Here is a 21647-nt window from a genome sequence, read left to right as displayed (position 1 = left end):
GTGAACCATGGGCCCTTATGTGTAAATGAATCCGGCCATTAGTTCAGTAGAGATTTATTTGGTGCCTAATGTGTGCTTTCCTCCCCAGTTCGACTCCTCCTCTGACGTTTGCCTCTCCTTAAACGGCTCCACCATCCCCAGTCGCAAAGACCAATAGCCTGAGTCATCCTCGATGCCGATTCCTGTCTTTCCCTCACCTCCCTCGTCCAATCCAGGAACAGAGGCAGGTGGCTTTGCCTCCCAAATGCCTCGCACACCCATCCAGCCCTCCCCAGGCGGCATCCTCAGTCCCGGGCGCCGTTATATCCGCCTGGACCCCAGAAATGCCCTCCGCGCCGCTTTCCTTGCCTCCGTCGGGCGATTCTCCGTGCAACCACCAGGGGGCTCTTGTAAAAGCTTCATGAGCTCTTGTTCCCCCCACCCCCCGCCCCATTTAAGACTGTCGGAGGCGGGGGAGGGCGGTCTTCCAGTTAGCGGACCACAATCCCCACTCCTCTCCGGGGACCACGGGCCCCGCGTGATCTGCCCCCGCCTCTCTCCATCTTCACCTCCCTCCACTGGCTCCATCACGGGTCCTCAAGCCCCGTGCTGTCTTCCTGTTCCTTAAGTGAGCCGAGTGTTCCCACCTCCGGACCTTTGCTCTTGCGGTTCCTGCGCCTGGGACCCCCTCCCTCGAGCTCTCTGGACGCCGCCCCTTCCCCGTCGTTCACATCCACCCGGGTGGTGTTTTCTCCGGCGCCTCCTTCATCCGCCGGCCGCCGGAATCTGACTCCGGCCCTAGCCCTTCCCGAGCGTTGCTCTCATTTTACGTTCTTCACTGCAGTTATCTCAGGTTTTCACGATCTAACATTTTGCCGTTTAAAATTTTTGCCCGCGTCTGTATTTGCCCACCTGACAGCGTGTCTGATTCACCACGGGACTGAGCGTGGCCCGCAGCAGGTACTCAGTAAATTCAACTACTGTCTATTGATGCTGCACCTGCCTCTCTGACCGCAAATACGAAAGTGGCTCTGACGCTGTCCCTGACCGCTGGTGAGGCAGACGGGCAGGTAAAGACATATGCTTTGATTCAAAACAGTGAGTGCTTGAAGGCTGATATGCCAAAGCCTCACTTCCGAGGCACTGAAGCCCTGGCGCGGCGTGGCGGCCCCATCGGGGCTTGGAGGAGAGCGGAGGGGCCCGGGCTCCAGCCCCCGCTCTGGAGCGCCTCGCAGCTGCCGCGGGGGCCTCGATCGGTGAGTTATCCCTCTTTCAGCGCCCCCTGCCTACTGGCCACCTGCCTGGGGGGGCAGGGCATGCCAGGTGCGTGGTACCCAGGTAGCGCTCCGTAAACGCCGGCTGTTTGGTCCCGGGCCCTGGGGATACCGCACGGACCTGCAGAGATGCCGGGAGACCCAGGACTCTCCCCCTGGCTCTTTCACTCCCATTTCTACGCCTGGTCCCTGAACCTTTCCTCCATCTCAGCCCCTCCTTTTCTCTCTTGTTGACATTTTCATCAAATAGAAAGTCCTAAAGAAAGAGAAAGAGAGAGCGGGGCAGTAGAGGGCAGTGTGGCCAGGATCTCAGGCAGCGCGTTTCATGGACTGAGCCTGTGGCCTCCTGTGGGTGGTTGTGATTTGACAAGTGTGGACAGAGGCCTTCGCCACCAGAGGGCTTTCCCAGGCATTATAGCTCCCCCTGGTGGGCACTGATTTGTTACAGGATCAAGGCCATCAAAAAAAAAAACACCGAAAAAACTTCACAAAGACACTCATAATCTTTAACCCCACGTAACTCTACTCCTAGAAATTTGTCCTAATGAACAAAGCAAAACAGTATATGAGTGACACAAACCAAATGTCCGACAATAAGGGCATATAAATTACAGTGCATCCATATGAAAGTATAAGGTAGCCATAAAAATATTAAGTAGGAAGACATGAAAAAGTCCTAACAGAATATTAAGAAGTCATACCACTGCCAACAGCTCTGAAGGGACTACACAAATGGAAAATTTCATTTTCTTTGTGTAGTGAGTTATGGGTAATTTTTAAATTACATTTTTTCCTTGAAAGTTATTTTGTCTTTTCAGTTACTCCCCATCTCTCAAAGAAACAACTTAATCTTTTATCTACTGTGGGATCTCCTGTCAATATGTAACGATACTGACTGTATTATTTTACTAGGGCTACCGTACAAAGTACCGCAGGCTGGGGGACTTAAACAACAGAAATTAATTTTCTCATAGTCCTGGAGGCTGGAAATTGAGATCAAGATGCCAGCAGGGTTAGTTTCTTCTGAGGCTTCTCCTCTTGGCTTATAGATGGCTACCTTGCCTTCCCTCTACAGGTGTCTGTGTCCTGTCGACTCCTGTCGTACTGGATTAGGGCTGACCCTAGTGACCTCAGTTTAACTTAATTACCTCTGTAAAAATCCTGTCTCCAAACATCGTCACATTCCAAAGTACTGGGGGTTAGGACTTCAACATATAAATTCTGGGGGCACACAACTGAGCCCATAACAGTGACTGTTATAATAGTACCACGTATTTATATACAGTATCATTTCTTCGTATTTAGATGGTTTATTTTATGATTGTTATATCTAAAACACTTCTTGTGACATAAAGGCAGTATAATATCATTCCTTATGCTTTATCATGAGTTAGAGCCAGATACTTTTCTTCAGTTTAAGTCTAGTGCTGTAATTACTGATCTTTGCTACCTCTTTGGTAAACCAATAACAAGTTGTAATTATTCAAGGGACATTTGGGGCAATTGTTTAAAGAAAATTGATCTCACTCACTGGGTTTTTTTCCCTCTCATTTGATTTATGAACTGTGGTATATATGTATATACTGTATACACATACACTCTATATATGGATGCATACATACATATATATGTCCAATTATTTAAAACTGTACAACAGACTCTAATAATCTCATTTTTGCTTTTCAAACTCATGCTTATGAATTAGAAATGTTATAATACTCTTGGCCTGGCATAATCCTGTTCTTTTAGAAATTATTTTCTCAGCTTCTTAGGTTCTAGGGATTTATTATTGTGGTGTTTGCCTCTCACACTATAAAGTACCAAATGTTTTCTCATGAATAGAAATAATGAAAGCAAGACTCCAGATGTTACCCATTAAATTAGCCTACGTTAATCTCTATCTGCAAAAATCCCCAATAGATACATTTTTGAAGATTTACCAGAGGCAAGAGGATGTTTATTTCTTTAGGGACTCTGTTATTGGAGCTCTTTCCCTGGTGCCTCAGCTGCGCTTCTTATCCAATATCTTCTGCAGGCCTGGGGCTTATGACATGGGGTCATTTCAAGAATAGAAGTATCACCTCTCGTATATAATAGCGATTGGGAATTTGGGGATTGGTGCTATATGTGGGAAAGTGATTACTTTGCCACTTCATAGACAGCAAAACTGAGGCCTACAAAGCTCATGATTTATTTAAGGCAACAGTACAGTTCAGGGACGGCTCTAGGATGAAAATCAATCATTTCTGACCCCTCAAAAGAGTGCCAGGCCCATGAATCATCCTGCCAAGAACATAAATAAAATCGCAAGTTAGATGGAAAAGTCCTATCCTTTCTGACCACAGGATACATAACCTTTTAAAACCTGGTCTTCTCCTTAGTCATGGTAGTAATTTTTAAAAATGTTTTAACTCATAAAACGTGAAAACACAGAATAGGATTTTCTTAAATACATACTGTTGCAGGTGTTTGTTGGGCAGCGAGCCCTGTAACTTAAACGCACAACCTCTGAGGGAGGAAGGAAAGATGGAGGGTCAGAAATACAGATGCATTTCCATTCCAAGTAGAAGTATGCTGTCATACTCTTTCTGCATCTTGCCTTTTTTGTTTCACGGTGTATTACAGATCATTCCACGATAACATGAAAAGGTTCACCTTATTTTTTTTACTGGTTACCCGTATCCCATTGCACGTAGGATTTGTCCTATGTGAATAGTGGATTTATCATCATTTAACTAGCCCCCCACTATTTCCTGAAGGCAAATCGTGCTGTAGTAGTCATCCTTGATGAGATTTTTTGTGCCCTTGTGAAATTGTTAGGTTAAAAGATATGTGTCATTTAATTTTTCCTCCAGTGTAACTGATTTGTTATTATTCATTTCTTTACCTTTTTTTCTGTTTTATTCCATCTATGCAATCTATATAGTCAACTTACTGTTCTGATTTCCTAAAGATACTGATATTAGTATATGACAAATACATTTTTCCCATACAAAATAGTACTTGTTAAAGAAAAATACATGATGAGCATGTTTTATTATCTTCATTTGAGTCTTATGTGCTGTTTCTAGTTAAGAAACAGTAAGAGTGGTTCTCAGGTTCCCTTAGGCTCCACAGATATCCATGTGTGCGTGTGTGTGTGCATATAAAACAGTGTAGTGGTGGAGTTTTTATTTTGTCAGTGAATATCTTCATCATTGTTATACAGAATCCAAACATGAACTTTTCCTCTACAAAAACATTTAAATTTATCCTCTGAGATATTTTTCCTGTCATGTTATTTTGCAGATTTTCTTTCCATATTTGGTAAAAACTTTATTGAGGTATAATTCACGTACCATAAAATTCACTCACTTAAAATGTGAATTGAAAATAATTCAGTGGTTTTTAGTATATTCACAGAGTTATGCAACTGTAACTATAATCTGTTTTAGAACATTTTCATCACCCCAAAAAGAAACCCTTTAGCTGTCACCCTTCTCAAGCTCCCATCCCTAGCTTTTAAATTTTGAAAGATACTTGTGCCCTCCAAAGCAGCTTCTCAGTTATACCCCACCATCGGTCCCTCGAAGGCCAGTTTCCTCATACCCTCCCTGTGTTATCAAAATATTTCATTTTGATCAACCTCATAGGTGAAAAACATCTCCTGCTTCGATCTGCATGTATTGAATCATGAATGGTGCCGACCATCGGTTATCATGTTTCTTGGCTGTTTATGCTTCATCTCTGCACTGCTTTGTGGACCTATTTTATTTTATTTATTTATTTTTTTTTTAATTTTATAGCTACTTTATTTATTTATTTATTTATTTTTGGCTGTGTTGGGTCTTCGGTTCATGCGAGGGCTTTCTCCAGCTACGGCAAGCGGGGGCCACTCTTCATCGCGGTGCGGGGACCGCTCTTCATCGCGGTGCGCGGGCCCCTCACCGTCGCGGCCCCTCCCGTTGCGGAGCACAGGCTCCAGACGCGCAGGCTCAGCAGCCGTGGCTCACGGGCCCAGCCGCTCCGCGGCACGTGGGATCTTCCCAGACCAGGGCCCGAACCCGTGTCCCCTGCATTAGCAGGCAGACTCTCAACCACTGCGCCACCAGGGAAGCCCTGTGGACCTATTTTAAATACAAACAAACATGTTGTTGTCACTGCTTCATTTTGATCCCATCCACCGGGGCAGGATGCATGGGACAAAGACTGCTAGGAGGTTTGTTCTGCGGAAGCAAGAGCACCCACCAAAGAGGCCCCCCATGCACCCAGAAACCCGCCCCGAGGCTCATTGCCCGGGACTTACCCGTCATTACCCTGTGCCCCCCACCGCCATTCTTGTCTGTTGGATGACACTCCACCCTCCCCCAATGTAGGTGAAATAATTGCTCCTTGGGGGGGTGGGGGAGGAATGGACTGGGAATTTGGGGTTAGTAGATGCAAACCATTACATATAGGATGGGCAAACCACAGGGTCCTCCTGTAGAGCACAGGGAACTATATCCAGTCTCCTGTGATAAACCATGATGGAAACGAATAGGAGAAAGAGTGTCTGTGTGTGTAAATAAGTGCTTCTCCATTGGCCTCAATCGGACTTTGTCTTAATCCATGAAACACTGTTTCTTAATGGACATTCCATGGTCTTTGTTCTGTTAAAGCCCAGTCACCCTAGGATAAACCTGTCTTTATATGCACACCTCTTGCCTAGTCTGTGGATCCTGATAGCTTTTTCACTAGCTAGGGTCCCTGATGAAATTCTAATAACATCCCAAGTTGGAGGGTCTTTGGGGAAAGCTGGAGCTCTGTTTCAGCCAGGGCTCAGACTCCTGGGAACAGGTGATTCCTCACCACCACCTCCAGGCCTGAGACACTGTGGCCTTTAGCTCCTGGTAGGTTCTTTCTGTGGGGACTGTGGCCTCCCGTGACCTCACTACCAGGGACCAGAAAGCCTCAGCCCGAATCTGCTTTTCCTGCTGTATTTATTAGCGATCGAGCAAAACGCCCTTTCACTACTTGCGGTGGGAAGCCCAGTGCACGCCCAGCCATTCGTCCTGAGGTACATATACCTGACCAGAAAGATTTACTCACAGCAGGTGTGACAATAAGATATATGTTCAAGGGAATCCCTAGCATATTTAACACCCAGCATTTGTAACACTCCCTCCTCTATACCACAGGATCATTTTCAGGATAACGTTGTGATAATCAGTCATAAGCATAATTTTCCTGACTCACTATATAAACAATTAGAAAAAAGAAATTTCAATTTAAAGATGATTCAAATTGATTGATACTCAAATGAGAAGCACATAGTGCCAAGTCTGTGATACTCCTGCCAGACCTACCTGACCTGAATGTAATAATGAGGAAACCTCAGAGAGGCCGAATGGAATGACTGGCCTGTCACCTTCAAAAGTGTCCAGGTCCTGAACATCCAGGGAAGACTGAGGAAGCATCCCAGACAGAAGGAGACTCAGGACAGTTAAATGCAGCTCGTGATTCAGAACCAGATCCTTTTTCTGGGAAGAACATTATTAGGACAACTGGTGCAATTTTAATGGGTCTGAGCACTGGAGGGCACTGTTGGATCAGTGCTGATTCCTGATTTTGATGACTGCATTGTGGTTACGTGGGAGAACGTCCTTGTTTGTAGGGAATGTATACTAAGGAATTCGGGGTTGATGAGACAGCAGTCAGCCTCTGATTCTCAAATGGTTCAGGGGGAAAACGTCATTTGGACAATAATGTCCTTGTACCGTACTTCCAGCTTTTCTCTGTTTGTAATTTTTTTTTTTTTTTTAAAGAGTAGCTTTTTTTTTTTTTTTTTAATTTTATAGCTACTTTATTTATTTATTTATTTATTTTTGGCTGTGTTGGGTCTTCGGTTCGTGCGAGGGCTTTCTCTAGTTGCGGCAAGTGGGGGCCACTCTTCATCGCGGTGTGGGGACCGCTCTTCATCGTGGTGCGCGGGCCTTTCACTATTGCGGCCCCTCCCGTTGCGGGGCACAGGCTCCAGACGCGCAGGCTCAGTAGTTGTGGCTCACGGGCCCAGCTGCTCCGTGGCATGTGGGATCTTCCCAGACCAGGGCTCGAACCCGTGTCCCCTGCATTAGCAGGCAGATTCTCAACCACTGCGCCACCAGGGAAGCCCTGTGATTTTTTTTTTAATACAAAAATTGTTTTTAAAAACCTCGACAGTAATCGTAGCAATTGCTTAGAATGTAGACCAACCAAAAACTTTTGAGGAGGAGTATTTTTTCACCAGCAGTCTTTAGAGTTGCTGGCACAGGTGACGGCAAAAAGCAGGGGGCCTTTCAAGTCAGTGTGGTTATGGCTTTCACATTCCCTACAGACGGTGCGTCCTCTCATGGGTCCACCCTGGACCATAAGAGGCACGGGGGTGCCCCCCACCCACCCTCAGTACACCCTGATTACACTGGCAGATCCTAACAACTCTTCACGATTGTGTGTCAGAATCCTCCCAGAAAAGATGGGACACAGGACACAGGGCCAACTGAAGCCCCGGACCAAGAAGGCCTCTGGGGACAGTGTTAGGCTGCTGGGCTGGCCAGACTCTTACACGCTGTGCACACAGGGCAAGATCCAGCCCGTCCACCGCTCATTTCGCCAGGGAAAAAATGTTTTTAAACATCCCCTGTGCTAATGAACAAACTCTTTGAGAGCCGAGTGTGGCAAAGAAACCCTTGAACGAGCTGCGCCTTTAGGGTGGGACTTCTGATTAGGGTGTTTCAAATGCTCTCTGACTACCTTGCATGGATGGTCCTGATCATAGCAACCGCCCCTAGGGTGCAGGTTATCTTGAACCGGTACAGATACTGCTCACTCAACTTCAGAGTAAACGACAAGCCTCCCCAGATCGCAGCACGGAGCAGGGAGCATAGGGGCCCCAGTCTATGTGGAACGTAAGTGAGGTGTCCTCACTTACATTTGACGTCTGCGTGCGTGTGCATCGTCACCTCCACGTGACCTAAACAGAGTAGATTGTCAGGGAAGGTTTTCTCCTTCTTGGAAGCAGTTTGCAGTTGAGGAAGAGACTTTGAAATGAGAGCAGTCCGCTCTGGCCCAGGGGAGGCACGAACTCTAAGTGCTGTCGCAGCCCCTCCCCGCGAAGCAAACCAGAGCTGCGGCAGGGCGACCCACCCGTGCAAAGGGGCGTTGAGTGGTTACCCGTCCTTCCTCCAGTGGGGAGGGATGCTGCCGGTGAGGTCTCGGTCACCTGAAAGGACCCACACGCACACTTCCTCTGCGATTGTCCCATTCGGCATGTCAGCCTGGAGAGAATCCCGTGCATCCCGTCTTGTCTCCAGCCTCCAGGCGTGCCCAGGTCTCAAGCCTTGATGGGTGTAAGAGTCACCGTGGCCCTTGTGAAGAGTTGACATGCTGGGCTCCTGTCCGGGGTTTCTGATCCACCAGGGCGCGCCTAGGAGCGTGCATTTGTAACAAGCACCCAGTATCTGTGAGGCCCATGGTCTGTGGACCCTCAGAGAACCCTGATCTAGCGGCAGAAACATGTGGCTTGTGGTCAGAAAGCCCAGATTTGCCTTCGCAGCTCGTGTTCCGCCCACTGAGTGTGACCTTGGGCGGGTCACCGGAGCTCCCCAGGGCCCAGGTTCACCCCAGCATCCAGGGTCTGTGTTGCGGATCAGACGTGGCAGGGAGGAAAGCACTTGGCAAACGGTGAAGCTCTGCAGAAGGACGGGGACCTGGCCTTGGTCCTTAGGTCCACCTTGATGTGCTGTTCGTGGGGGCTGCAGACGCTCGGGCCATGTGCTACTCGTGGGGGCTGCAGACGCTCGGGCCCGGCGCTTCCGGTGCGTCCTGACCAGCTTTTTACGTGTCGCTCTCCCTGTCCCCAGCCTTCCATGCGGCGAAGTGTGAGAAGCTGCAGCGGGAGAAGGCGGAGCTGGAGCGGCGCCGTGAGGACGAGGTGCGCAGGCGGGGCCGGCAGCATCAGGCCGAGCTGCGCGACCTGGAACGGCGGCTGCAGCTGCAGTTCGAGACCGAGGCGGCCCAGCTCCAGGAGGAGCACCGCGCACAGCTGCTGCGGATCGGGTGTCAGCACCAGGAGCAGGTCAGTCTGCGCCCCGGCGCGGCCCTGCGCCTGCGCCTGCACCTGCCGTCGTCGGGAGGGAGACGTGGGTGGGAGGTGGAGGGGAGCTGCGTCAGCCAGGAGTCCGTGCGGCAAGCAGGTGAGCTTCCGGTCAAGCCCGCTCTCCCACCTCGTTTCTCGCCTCTGTCCTCTCCCGTCCGTCGTCCCCGCAGCCACTCTGGTTTCCCTGCCTTGTGCTCCCAGGCACACTCCCACCTCCGGGCTTCTGCGCTCGCTGTGCCCTCTGCCTGGAATGCTCTCCCTCTAGAAACCCCATGGCTCCCTTTCTCCCTGCCTTGCAGACTTTCCTCAGTGAGGCCTTTCCTCATCCAGAATTACCGCTCCTTCCCCACCTTGTGCACACGCTTCCTGTTTAGTTTTTCCTCGGCACTTATTACTACCTAATGTATGATAACTTCTACTTTGTACCCTGTTGATCTTCTGCATATTCCATAAGGACAGTGGTGATGACAGACACATGTGTATCTAGCACGTGCTGTGTGCCAGGCCCTGCTCTTCCCTCTTTACATGTACTAACTCATTTAACCCCCACGATAACTCTAAGAGGGAGTACCATTATTGTCCCCATTTTACAGGTGAGAAAACTGAGACCCAGAGGTTAAATAACTTGCCAGCATTCACGTTCATGAAAGAGCCAGGGTTGGACCCAGTCTGATCCCAGGGTCCGTGCTCTCGAGCACTGAACTAGAGTTTTCTGCTGGGTTTACTGCCAGATCTCTAGCACGGGACTGCCTGCCTGCACAGAGCGAGCCTTCAGTGTGTATTTGCTGAATGAAAGAAGGATTCCGCTCATTAACCTTAGCCCAGCAGTCTTCCTAGAGAGGGCCATTCATCCTGGAATAGCTGGGGAAGAATTCCCAGGGAGCCTGTCAGCCTGGAAGCAGGTAGGAGCCCGGCGTGCCCATCCCCATGGCCAGCTGCCGTGTCCGTTACCGTGTTGGCGCCGGTGTGACAGGTAGGTTAGGACGAGACCACTCTGCTTCCGAGAGAGCTCGTTTTGCTTCTCCCTCTTCTCTTCTTCCTAAGTCCCCAAGGCTCTGATGCCTTAATGCCCACCTTCTAATTGTGTATTGTTACCCCTAGTCTGCTCATGGTATCCCTAAGGTAAACTGGCATTTGTGAAGAGCTCACTTTACATCTCAGGCTGGTGCTGAGTGGTCCTTCACTATCATGAACGTTTGGGCTGCCTCCCCGGTAGATAATCTGGCTGGCGATGGTCCCCAGAGGCGTGTGAATCATCGGGGGCACGGGAGAAATCTCAGAGTAATCATAGGTACTATTGTTGGAATAAACGATCTCCTATGTGACAGCACTTTCTTCTATTCAGCATCTTGGGTTAGTCATCCTCCTTTTTCTAGAGGCCTGCGGAAACCAGACACATCTGCCTGCTTGAGGTGGTACAGACTTAGAGGCTGGGAAACAGATAGGTGACAGCTAAGGTTACCTGCTGGGCTAAGATTAGAAGTGGAACCTTCAGCATCTTGGCTTCTCAGCTGGCTTTAAGTGGACATTTGCACGGCTGCCGTCTTTAGTCTTACCTGCTTCGTGGTCCCTTGATACAGCTCAGACCTGGTGCAGATATCGGCTTGTTCTGTGCCCTGTATCCTGGGGCTATTCATTCCCAATTTTACACAAAGAATGTATTTATACACATATTCACTGACTTTTGGTCCAAAGTTCTGGGTTGGTTGAGAAGATGTCAAGAGATGGAAGGAAGGGCAGGAGGTGGTCCCCAGGCAGAAGGATGAGCTTCTGAACAAACGCTCATGTTGGGGTGTCGTGTGTGGGAAACCGGGAAGCCAGGGCCACTGCCGAGCAGAGCCCGTCCGCCAGTGGAGGGACCCGGGGCAGAACCTCGCTAAGTTTTGTCGGTGCCGGAGCACGTGCTGGGGGGTGTGGCCTCATCTGCCTTTGAGCTGGGACAGCGGCCTTTTAAAGATTTCATACTGGGAGAGATTGGAGGCCCTGACTTTTCCACTTGAGAGTGAGTTACATGAGCTACTTATGCATATTTTAAAAGTGCTCTGTCTTATGAGAGCTCTGAGTCCTGTTCTTCTTGATCCTTTATAACAGCTAAAGTGATTCATTTAGTTATTCATCCATCTAAGCAAAGAACAGTCAGTGAAGGCCCGCCGTACACAAGGCCTCATGACGGCATACTGCAAGAGATGCCAATATTTATAAAATGTGGACTTGCTTGTTCCATAGCCTCGGGTTATAGATCCAGGGAAGTTCTGAGGCAGTTTCTCCAGAAACTGTAATACTGGGTGGGAAATACAGGTTCTGTGTTTAGGAACTGAGAGTTTCCTTCCAGATGGGAGGATGAGGGAAAGCTTTATGGTGGAAAGAGCATCTGCACGCTTTACATTCGAGTAAATCTTTCCTATAGAAACCCATTGGTTTGGGGGCAGGGGGAGGGATGGATGGTTGAAATCTATGAATTATTCAGGCCCCTGATTCTGCTCTTGCTGCTGGATGTTGGCTGTTATCCTGACCTTCAGCTTCTCCAGCAGGGAGCGTGCAGGTAACGAGGAAGAAGGTGAAATGCACATCAAGCCATATTCTAATTTCCAGGTAGAGTAAATGCTCATGTATTTGGTCCAGGAGGAGGCTCGGTGCCTGACCGCAGGGGGGATCTGGAAGGTCTGTGATTCCAGCGATCTGTGCCGACCCTCCACACTCAGGTCCTCTTTGTGGGGGACAGTTGCGTTCGGCAATGCTGACCCGTAGATCTTGCTATCTCTGTCCTTCTCGAGCCTTAAAACTCAAGTTCACCAATGGGGCCTATCCTGGCGCCCCAGTGCCCCGGCTGGCAGCAGGGAGGCTGCTTCCGTCCTGACGTAGGATTTTCTGAGGCTTTCCTCCAATCAGGAACTCCCTCAAGAAGGCCGGCTGACCTCTGACTTTACCCCAGGATGCCCCTAGGAAGATCCAGCCGTCCACTCGCCTCAAGAGGCAAAGGCCGTCTCTCTCTCTCTGGCCTCACATGGGAGTCACTTGGGGAGCTTCTGGCAAAGCACTCCTCCTGTCTGCACCCCACGCTAATGGAATCAGAGTCACGGACTGGGGATCCCCGGGGCCCAGAGCTGCAGGTGTCTGGTGTCGGGGGATGTACAGGGCCTCCTTCTTTAGCCCTGCAGACAAGATAGGGTATGAGCAGGGGCGTGGCTTGGCCTCCTGGCTTTCTTACTGTGCCTTTAAAGATATGGTATGACTCTTATCTTAAAAGTCGGATTGTAAAGGTGTTTCATCAAATCAGTGCTCATTCTAGAGCTAGCCGCACATTAACAGAAGCCAGATTTCCCAAGCTTCCTTATCTCAGGGCACACAAAACAGATTTTTCAACATAAACACAAATGCTTTTCCTTTTCTGCTCCAAGTGTACTCGCCCACAGAGCCTGGTATTTAGTGATCAGACTTGTGACCTTTGACCCTCTCCCTCCAACACCCTTTGGCAGTTTGTCTCTCTCCCTGACCCGGCCGGGAAGCGCCTCGTGCAGGGCCCCCTGGTTCCTAAAGGCATTCCGGATTCTGCATTTTGAGCAGAGACTCCTTTCCAGAGGAGCAGTAGTTGGAGTTTACGTTGGCTTTGTCTCATATCCGGCCCACACTTTCTAACCTTTCCTAAAGAAATCATCCTTTTAGACTAACTGGGAGGCCCAGCATGCCCACGCTTTATCAGAACGTGCAGAGGCCACTTCGGCCTCATCTTGCATACTGTCTTATTTGTCCCACACAGCAGGTGCACAGCTGCCATCAGCAAAACCACACTCTCTAATCAAATAGAGTGAGGTCCCGAGGGCCCCTCTGTCTTCCGGCGCCAGAGCCCCACCCATCACAGCCCAGAGCCTCCGGACACTGGAAAGAGGCAGAGCAGGGCAGATAGAAGCCTCTGTGAACACCTGCCCACGTGGTGGGCAGCAAAGGGGCAAAGGCACAGCCCGGAGGGGGATGAAGTCAGCCCAGGAGCTCTGGCAGGGCTGGCTGCCTGCTCCGAGTCGGTACCCAGGATGCTGTAGCGGGGATGCAGGGACAGAAGAGATGGTGAGTCGTCTCGTTATCCGGAAGGAGAGTCGTTCAGAGAGCCCTGGAGAGAAAAGACAGGGCAGCTCCCTCTGTCTCATCGGATAGGAATACACGTCGTCGCAGATGGAGGCAACTGGGAGTTTAATCTGGTTTTCTTCAATGAGTAAAGCCGAGACGATGTAAAGCCCATGCTTCTTCATTCTAAATGGAAGTCTTCTCTAAGTGAATTGCCGAAGGCTCCCATAATTGCGTTTTCCAAATGGCTGAATGAAGTAAGCCTACAGCTCTATTCTTACCCATCGGAGAGGGTGGCTTCCCAGCCCTTTGCTTTGCTGGAACTCAGCTAAACAGCAAACAGCTGCAGGAACAGAGCCTGGTGCAGGGACCAGCTGCTGCTCTGTACCCCTGGGACTACCTGACGGGCACGTGGACGGAGCTCCGCAGCCAGCTCAGAACTTTGTCCTCCTGGAAGAGGGAGGAGGCTGGCCCAGCAGAGATTTTGGGGGGACGGGGGCACCCAGGGTTCTAAAAGGAAGAAAATGAAGCTTCACCCAGAGTAAGTTTGCTGTGGCCGGATAATGGTTTAGCGCCTCTGTCTCTTTTTTGGTGATCTACAACACAAAACATATCTTGTGTGTCCCTTGGGTCAACTTGTCTGAACCCCCTCAAATGCCTGCCGACCTGGAGGTCTTCTCAGGCTGAGAGCTCAGACGGGCTGCTGCTCTGTGCTCTGGAAAGAAGCCTAGAGCCATAGAGGAGAAGCCACGGGGATTGAAACTGGGATAAGAAAGGGGACGGCCAACAGTGCACGGTCCCTTCCTCGTAGAGGGAACAGTCTTTAAGAACTATACGCACGTCTAGAAACCTAAATCACTCGAGAGTAAGGACCATGATGGCCAAATTTTGGCTCACTGGCTCTCACTGGTTTCCTTCAAAACATCCTGGGCTTTCCTCTCATTGCATATGGAGGAATTAGGGGATCAGTATTTCATCCCCAAAAGCCCCTCTGAGAGGCTGTAACAGACAGATCACACCCTTACATCATCCTTGATATATTGGGTGTGGTATTCCATCACCACTAAATCAAAGACCTGACTCCACCAAGCCGGGAGGGCATGCGATAAAGCACCACCCTTGCTGATCAGGGCAGATCCACCGCCAGGACGAAAGGGCCTCTTCTGGAACTTAGTCCTTGCATCCATCTCTCTTTTCTGAAACCACCCGTGGCAATTTGTGTAAGAACCCAATAAATTAGAATCATACTAAGGACTGATGAAAGAGTTTTCTTTATACTGAACTGGGTAACATACCTCCAAACAATGTGTGGGTACTTGTTTCTAACGGAAGTCACCAATGGAGCATAAGGAAAACTAGTTCCATTTTTTTTAACCAGTGATTTGTTTTTCCAAGAGACTGAAAGTCTTTGGACAAAGATTCCATAAAAAAACCTTCATATAAACAGGATTTGGACAATTAAAAACTGCAGTAATCGGCCTTTCTGCTGAGTGGATTCATAGCTCTGACCCTGAAGTGAAATATTGTTTAATCAAGAATGGCCAGTACATAAAAGTGAATCATCTCATACCATGTCCATTTTCATGTCGTAATGCAGCTTTCCGAACACTGTCAAGTTCATTGTTGGTTTTGCCAGTGATATTTCTGTTTCAGTGGATGACGGTTCCTTTTACCGTAGGAGAGAGAAGTCGGGCAGACTTTCCCAAGCAACGATGGTATCCAGAATGGGAATCTGTCCCATTTTAAAATACAGACACTCCCGTGCATCCCCTTCACAGGCGGGCTTCCTTTCTTGTGCAGAGTTCTTCCTCCTTACAGATCAAAGATCAGCCTGTGAATTATCCCCAGAGAACTGAGACCCTCTGAGAGGTGGCTGGACAGTATTCTGAACTGGCCCGCCGCAGAGCTTCTGGGCGTGGGCAGGTGCGCTGGTTCAGTGTTGTTCAAATGCTAGGTTTTGACACCTTAGTACGTCGTGAGGTGAATTTAGTGGTTTGTAACTGCATTTTGAAAAACAACAAAGGAACATAGAATAAAAATTTAAAAACGAGATTATTGCAGGTAAGAGGGGAAAGTGTCATTTTGTGAAACTTTGGTTTCACACACACGCCCCGTGTGTGCATGTGTGCGTGTGTGTGTGTGTGTGTAACAATGTACAATGGTGTTTTTACAATGGGTCACCGACAGGATTTGGAAAAACATTGTTCTGGTTTGCTATCACAGGGAGAGGTCGTCTTATGCAATGACTCCTGTAAGTCATACATTTGAAGTTAAAATAATAGCTGCAACAACAAAAATAACAAAAGCGGTAAAGATGGAAGGTGTGTGGTGGGGACGGAGATCAGGAATGGGGAAGATAAAAAATCCTGGGCTGCCATAGCACAGGGAGATCAGCTCAGTGCTTTGTGACCACCTAGAGGGGTGGGACAGGGAGGGTGGGAGGGAGGGAGATGCAAGAGGGAAGAGATACGGGGACATATGTATATGTATAACTGATTCACTTTGTTATAAAGCAGAAACTAACACACCATTGTAAAGCAATTATACTCCAATAAAGATGTTTAAAAAAAAAATAATGAAAAAAAAAGTCAAAAAAAAAAAAAATCCTGCGCTGGCTGCACTACCTGTGATTAAACTCCTGGAAATGTACCATCTGCCAGAGACCAGCAGCTTCTTGGGAGCAGGTCCCGCAGCCTGGGCAGGGGAAGGTCTGCACCGTGATCCGGGGGGCAGGTTCACGGCTGGGAGCAGGGGTGGCGAGCACACACACACACCTGCCCACTTGCCTTGGGGCTGGTGAGGGGGTCCTTGGGCACTGGTTGCTGGTCTTGCAGGGGGAGGCAAGGGCAGTGCGTTTGAGAGCTTCGCCCGTGGATGTCAGACAGCCCTGGGCTGACTGCTGGCTCTGCCATTTACTAGCCTTTGGGCAAAACACTTCAGACCTCTCTGAGCCTCAGTTTCCTCGTCTGGGAAATGAACATGAAAACATTTGCTTTATCATATTGCTGGGAGGCTTGAGTGGAGAAGCCGAGAGTGGGTAGCTTAATAAATGTTAGTTCCCTCCAGATACCTCGCGTGCTGTAGCTCCCACCTGCTGCCAGGAAGCAGAACGGACCATCTAGTAGGGGAGGACCCTCTTCTGTCCCTTATTACCTCGTGGAGTGCTTGGTGGAAGGGGAAGGAACGGGGTGGAAGGAAATGGTCCAGAGGGGGCCCAGGGCAGTGAAGAGGTGGCTTCGGCAGCTACCCACCCCACCCCGGGAGCTGCTTCCCGTTGCATGAGCAGCAGGGCGGTGGCAGTGACGTCCCGGTGACATCCCCTGCCCTGCCGCCCCTGACTCTGGGCCTCCCGCGCCACCACCAGATCCTGGCTCTCCTGCCTCAGCACAGGCTGAGGGTGGCTGTCATCTCAGCAGAGTGACCTGCCCTTGACGTTTGGGCCGCTGACATTCCCCCTCGTTGCAGTCCGCCTCGGTCCTCCAAGCGGCGAGGCCATTGGAGCCCCCGGTCCCCGGCTCTCTGTGTAACCAGAGCTGTGATCTCCTGCAGGTGGAAGACATCACCGCCAGCCATGAGGCTGCTCTCCTAGAGATGGAAAACAGCCACACGGTTGCCGTCTCGCTCCTGCAGGATGACCACGACCACAAGGTGCAAGGTAGCTACGAGCCTTGGCGCGCGCAGCTGGCGGGGTGGGCTGTGCGCACTGACCCTCTCCGGCAGCAGGCACGAGGAGCCCTCCCTTTCCCTCTTGCTCCCCTTTCCCTTCTTCCTTCCTTTCCTTCCTGGTGTGTCCTTTGTGTTGCTTCTTGGGTTAAGAAAAGACAGAAATCCAGGACCCGGTAACTACAGTAAGTCCCCTACATATGAATGAGTTCGTTCTGAGAGCGCGTTTGTAAGTCCAACAAAGTTAGCCTAGGTGCCCAACTAACACAATCGGCTATATAGTACTGTCCTGTAATAGGTTCATAATACTTTTCACACAAATAATACATAAAAAAACAAACAAACACAAAAGTAAAGAAAACATTTTTAATCTTACGGTACAGTACCTTGAAAAGTACAGTAGTGCAGTACAACAGCTGGCATCCAGGGGCTGGCATTGCCCGAACAGGCAAGAAGAGTTACTGACTGGAGGAAGGAGAGGAGGTGGGAGATGGTAGAGTGGAAGGATCGTCAGCAATAGGAGACGGAGGGCGAGCTGCAGTTTCACTCACGTTGATGGAATGCACATTCACATCTTTGAAAGTTTGCAGCTTGAAGGTTCTTTTGTAGGGTACTTACTGTACTTTCCTCTGAAGCCGATCCTCTCAACCCTGCCTGAATATTGGAATCCCTGGGAGCCTTGGTCCCAGCCCAGGGTTTGGTAGCTGGTCTGGGTTACAGCCTGGGCTTGTTAAAGCTCATAGGTGAGTGTAACAGGTAGCCAAGCTTGAGACCCACCGTTCTACAGTAAGTGTGGACATCCTGGGCTTTGTCTTGTTTTGTGGCCTTATAACCGTCCCACAGGTGTGGTGTTGTCAGGGCCACGCCAGCATCTGATTGGGCCTGGCTCTCCACACCTTGCACTCAGACCACATTCACCATGGATGTAAGTGGACTCTCAGGATCTTTCTTTTTACATTTTTTACATTTTTTTATAACTTTGAATTATCTTTGGATACATAGGAGTTTATGTGGGTTGTAACAATAGCGACAACATTTAAGTACCACTAAGATTTTGACTCTGTGAAAGAAGCTTTTTACATGTTAACATGCATTTACGTTATATAGAGAATTTGTTTTTCAATTTCCCCTTTCCTCATTTTTTCCTCCCCAGTCAGCTGATTGTTAAAGTATATGAAAAACAATTAATTTAACAATAGATTAATAAATAATAAAAATTTGAGAGTTAATATCAGAGTTTTAAAATTATTTTTAAATGTTCTTTGTAAACAGCAAGGCCCACTGTGCAATAATCAATACTCATGTGATTGCCCCCTCGAGCACCAACCCCACTGCCTCTGGGAACTACCCATACGTGGGAAAGTCCAAGCTGGACGCAAGAGAGAGAATTTCCTGAGAACTAGTTAAATGTATTCCCTGTTCCTGAGAGTGTGTCTCATGTTTAGAGTACCAGTTCCCACCCTTGGATGCACATTGGAACCACCTGGAGAGTTTTTTAAAAAATACTGATGTGTAGCTCCCACTACAGAGGTTCCGATTTAATTGGTCTGGGGTGCAGCCCAGGCATCAGGATTTTTTAAAACTCCCCAGGTGATTCTAATATGTAGCAAAATTGGAGAAGCACTCTCTTAGAGCACAGTCTTAAGCATGGGACAGAGTGTCAGGACCTTAAAATAATGAAATACATTATGAGTACATAGATAGTCGCCATGGTTTATGCCACCTAATAGATACTGACTTTTCTTTGCTTGTGAGGTATAGGGTATCTGAAAATGCCCTAAAGCCCATCACTGCACTGCAGGAAAATGGTCTCAGGAAAGGGAACAGGAATGGAAATGTTACAATGAGTGTTGCCTTTTGTTTCCGGATTTTCGTATAAATAGACTTGGTAGATTTTTCTGACTAATGAAGTCTCGCTTAGACGCCACATCCACATCCAGGGCCTTTGAATTACATATAATGTGAAGACAATGTAGGCGTATGTAATGGTAGCTAAAAACTTCATTATTATGGATGATGCTCTCAATGACTATTAAAAATAATCATTTAGATAAAGGCAGGTAGACCAGAAACCCACATGGTTTTGTGTCAATAAAATAAGCACAAACTTTTTTTTTTTTCCCAAATGTAAATTTCAGCTATAACAGGTGGATTTCTAAGAGACCTTAACCATCATTAGTTAAAAGATTTGGGTCAATGGAAACCACAAAGTTTTTCTTAATTGCAGCTTATGCCAGCCGGAATGATAATTATTGGTCTCCAGTACTCTCCTGTGCTATAAGCATATAATCCAGGTTGATTAATGAGACCTTTCCTCTCTCCAGTTATAACATGAAAACAAATTGCTTGTGTAGCTAGAATGAGACGGGCTTCACCCAGCTAATAAGACTATTCCCATCTGGAGGAAAATAGAATCCATTTGCTTAATAACTCTTACATGACATCTCTTTCTGCCTGTCTTGCAAATTATCACTGGAATGACACTTTTCACGGAATAGAATTGCTCCAAACTCCCCAAGAGGAACCCGTCCAATGAGTCCTTCCTTCCCTCTGAGTGGCTTAACATGGACTCTTTGCTCAAGCAAATCCTAGCATCTGTGGTTTCCAGAGTGTGGCCCAGAGGCCACCAAGGTGACTTTGCAGGCACAGCACTGGTCCCGTTCACCTGTCCATTCTCCAGCAAGCCCGTGCTCCGCTCTCCTTGGAAAGGTCCCTGCTTCAGCCGAGATTGCAGCTTCGTGGTAGAAAAGAAGAGTGACCCTGGGAGGGAAGAAAAGGGAGAGTTAACATTAAGTACCTAGTGGTTTTACCATTAGGAAAAGTTGGAGAATCAATGAGTGCTGTGAATGGAGAATCTGACTTGGCCAGGGTGTTGGTAGAGCTGGGTATAAAAGTGAGTGTGTGTGTGTGTGTGTGTGTGTGTGCGCTTGTGCTCTGTTTGCTTCCCTCCCTCCTTTCTTTCCTCTTACCCTCGCCCTTTCTCCTATTTCCTTCCTCATCCTTTCTCCCTCTCTCCTAAACAACATTGCATACAATTTCAAACTAATGGAGAGGTCTCTTTAGGCTTAAGTCCTCTATATACTGGTGTCCCTTCTCACCTACGTCACTAGTCTTAGCCTGGCAAAAGAATCTTGTTTGATCCCTTTTCAAAAGAAAGATCAACTTAACAATTTGCTGTCTTCTCTCCAGAACTGATATCTACCCACGAGCTTGAAAAGAAAGAATTGGAAGAAAATTTTGAAAAGCTGCGGCTGTCATTACAGGTTAGTGTTTCCTTAACTCCAACATCAAGATAATGGCAGCATTGTAATTCCTGTCCACAGACATTTATCCAGCACCTACCGTGTACTGGATCCTGTACTAAGCATTGGAATATGGGGGTAAATAAGACCTACTCCCTGCCCTTAAGGAGTTTACTGTCTACTCAGAGCTGTGATACAAATAGTGACAGACCAGCACGGAAGGTAACACATACTTGCATGGAATGAATAATACCGTTAGCGCCACAGGGGTTCCGAGAGACGGCTCCCCATGTGCTTGCGGTCAGAGCCATGTTTGGGGAAAGGGGAGGATTAGGGAGCAGAGCATTCTAGGCAGGGGTGACGGGGTAAGGAGACTCATGTAGGGCAGAAATCACAGGACATGTTCTGGGAATTGTAAAAGCAACTTCAATCCGCTGGAGATGTAACGAAGCTTCTTGGCATCCCGCTTGAAACCTGCACAGAGTGTGGGTCTCAGATGCCAGGGGCGCTGCCTGGCTTCCTTCTGATCTCGAAGGGGAGAATGGAGGTCTCTGCCGTCTAGAGACCCCAACCAGCTGCTTCTGTGAAAAGATGTTGACCGCCCCCAGCCCTAGAGAGGGGCTGCCTGGGAAGCCAGGGGGAGGTTGGTGGCCCTGCTTCCATTGCCAGCTGTGGACGTCCCAGTCATAGAAAGATTACCTTTTAAATATTAGGGACACTCACATCTGGAAATTTGGGAGGTGATTACCGTAATTCTAATACAAAGGCAGGAATTTTGTTTCTTCAATGGCTCACTTTCCCCAGGCAGTGTTTCTTGCACAGAGCCTGCCCTGCCAAGAAAAGAATCTAGGATTATGGAGTGTCACACTGTTGAGTGTACTATTCAAAATTTTTTAAATGGGAAACCACCTGCTGCAAACCCACCCCCGATCCGTCGATCCATGGATCCATCGGTGGGGCTGCACATGCCCATGTGCTCCTCGTGTGGCTTATCCTTGGCAAGTTAACTCCAAACTTCTTTGTGTACCCCACATCCCACACCATCCAGATATATTACCCTTAAGGAACACAAACCAGGAAAGTAATAGCCATACTGTGATGTATCAGAAAACCCCAAACGGTCCAAAACCAAAAGAAGGGAGAGTTCTGTTTCATCTATGAGTTTTCACTTTGCCACTAAAATCACACAGTCATGAATTGTGCACATTTTAGTGGTAACTCATGGGCAGAATCCATTTGAGCTGAGATTTTTCTGGTGTGAGGTGGGTACAGTTGCTTAGGCCAGTCTCCTTGGGCTACTTGGCAGCTAGAGAAACAGGTTTGGGGTAAAAGATTTGA

General features: G+C 48.5%; 1 protein-coding gene across 15 annotated transcripts in view; it reads left to right on the top strand.

Annotated features, from left to right (window-relative positions):
- Positions 1–21647, top strand: part of MTUS2 (microtubule associated scaffold protein 2) — a 505315-nt gene that overhangs the window by 469520 nt on the left and 14148 nt on the right. For all 15 annotated transcript variants that reach the window (XR_009005942.1, XM_057533086.1, XM_057533075.1 and 12 more), the window contains 3 exons: positions 9110–9324; positions 16954–17059; positions 20257–20330. Coding sequence is in view for 14 of the 15 variants with exons in the window: in XM_057533086.1 (XP_057389069.1) it covers positions 9110–9324; positions 16954–17059; positions 20257–20330 (395 nt within the window). In the remaining variant the exon portion in view is untranslated. The remainder of the gene's footprint in view (positions 1–9109; positions 9325–16953; positions 17060–20256; positions 20331–21647) is intronic.

Source organism: Balaenoptera acutorostrata, chromosome 18 (genome assembly GCF_949987535.1).
Source record: "Balaenoptera acutorostrata chromosome 18, mBalAcu1.1, whole genome shotgun sequence".
Lineage (NCBI taxonomy): Eukaryota > Metazoa > Chordata > Mammalia > Artiodactyla > Balaenopteridae > Balaenoptera > Balaenoptera acutorostrata.
Note: the sequence above shows the minus strand (reverse complement) of the source record. Positions and strands in the feature narration are given on the sequence as shown.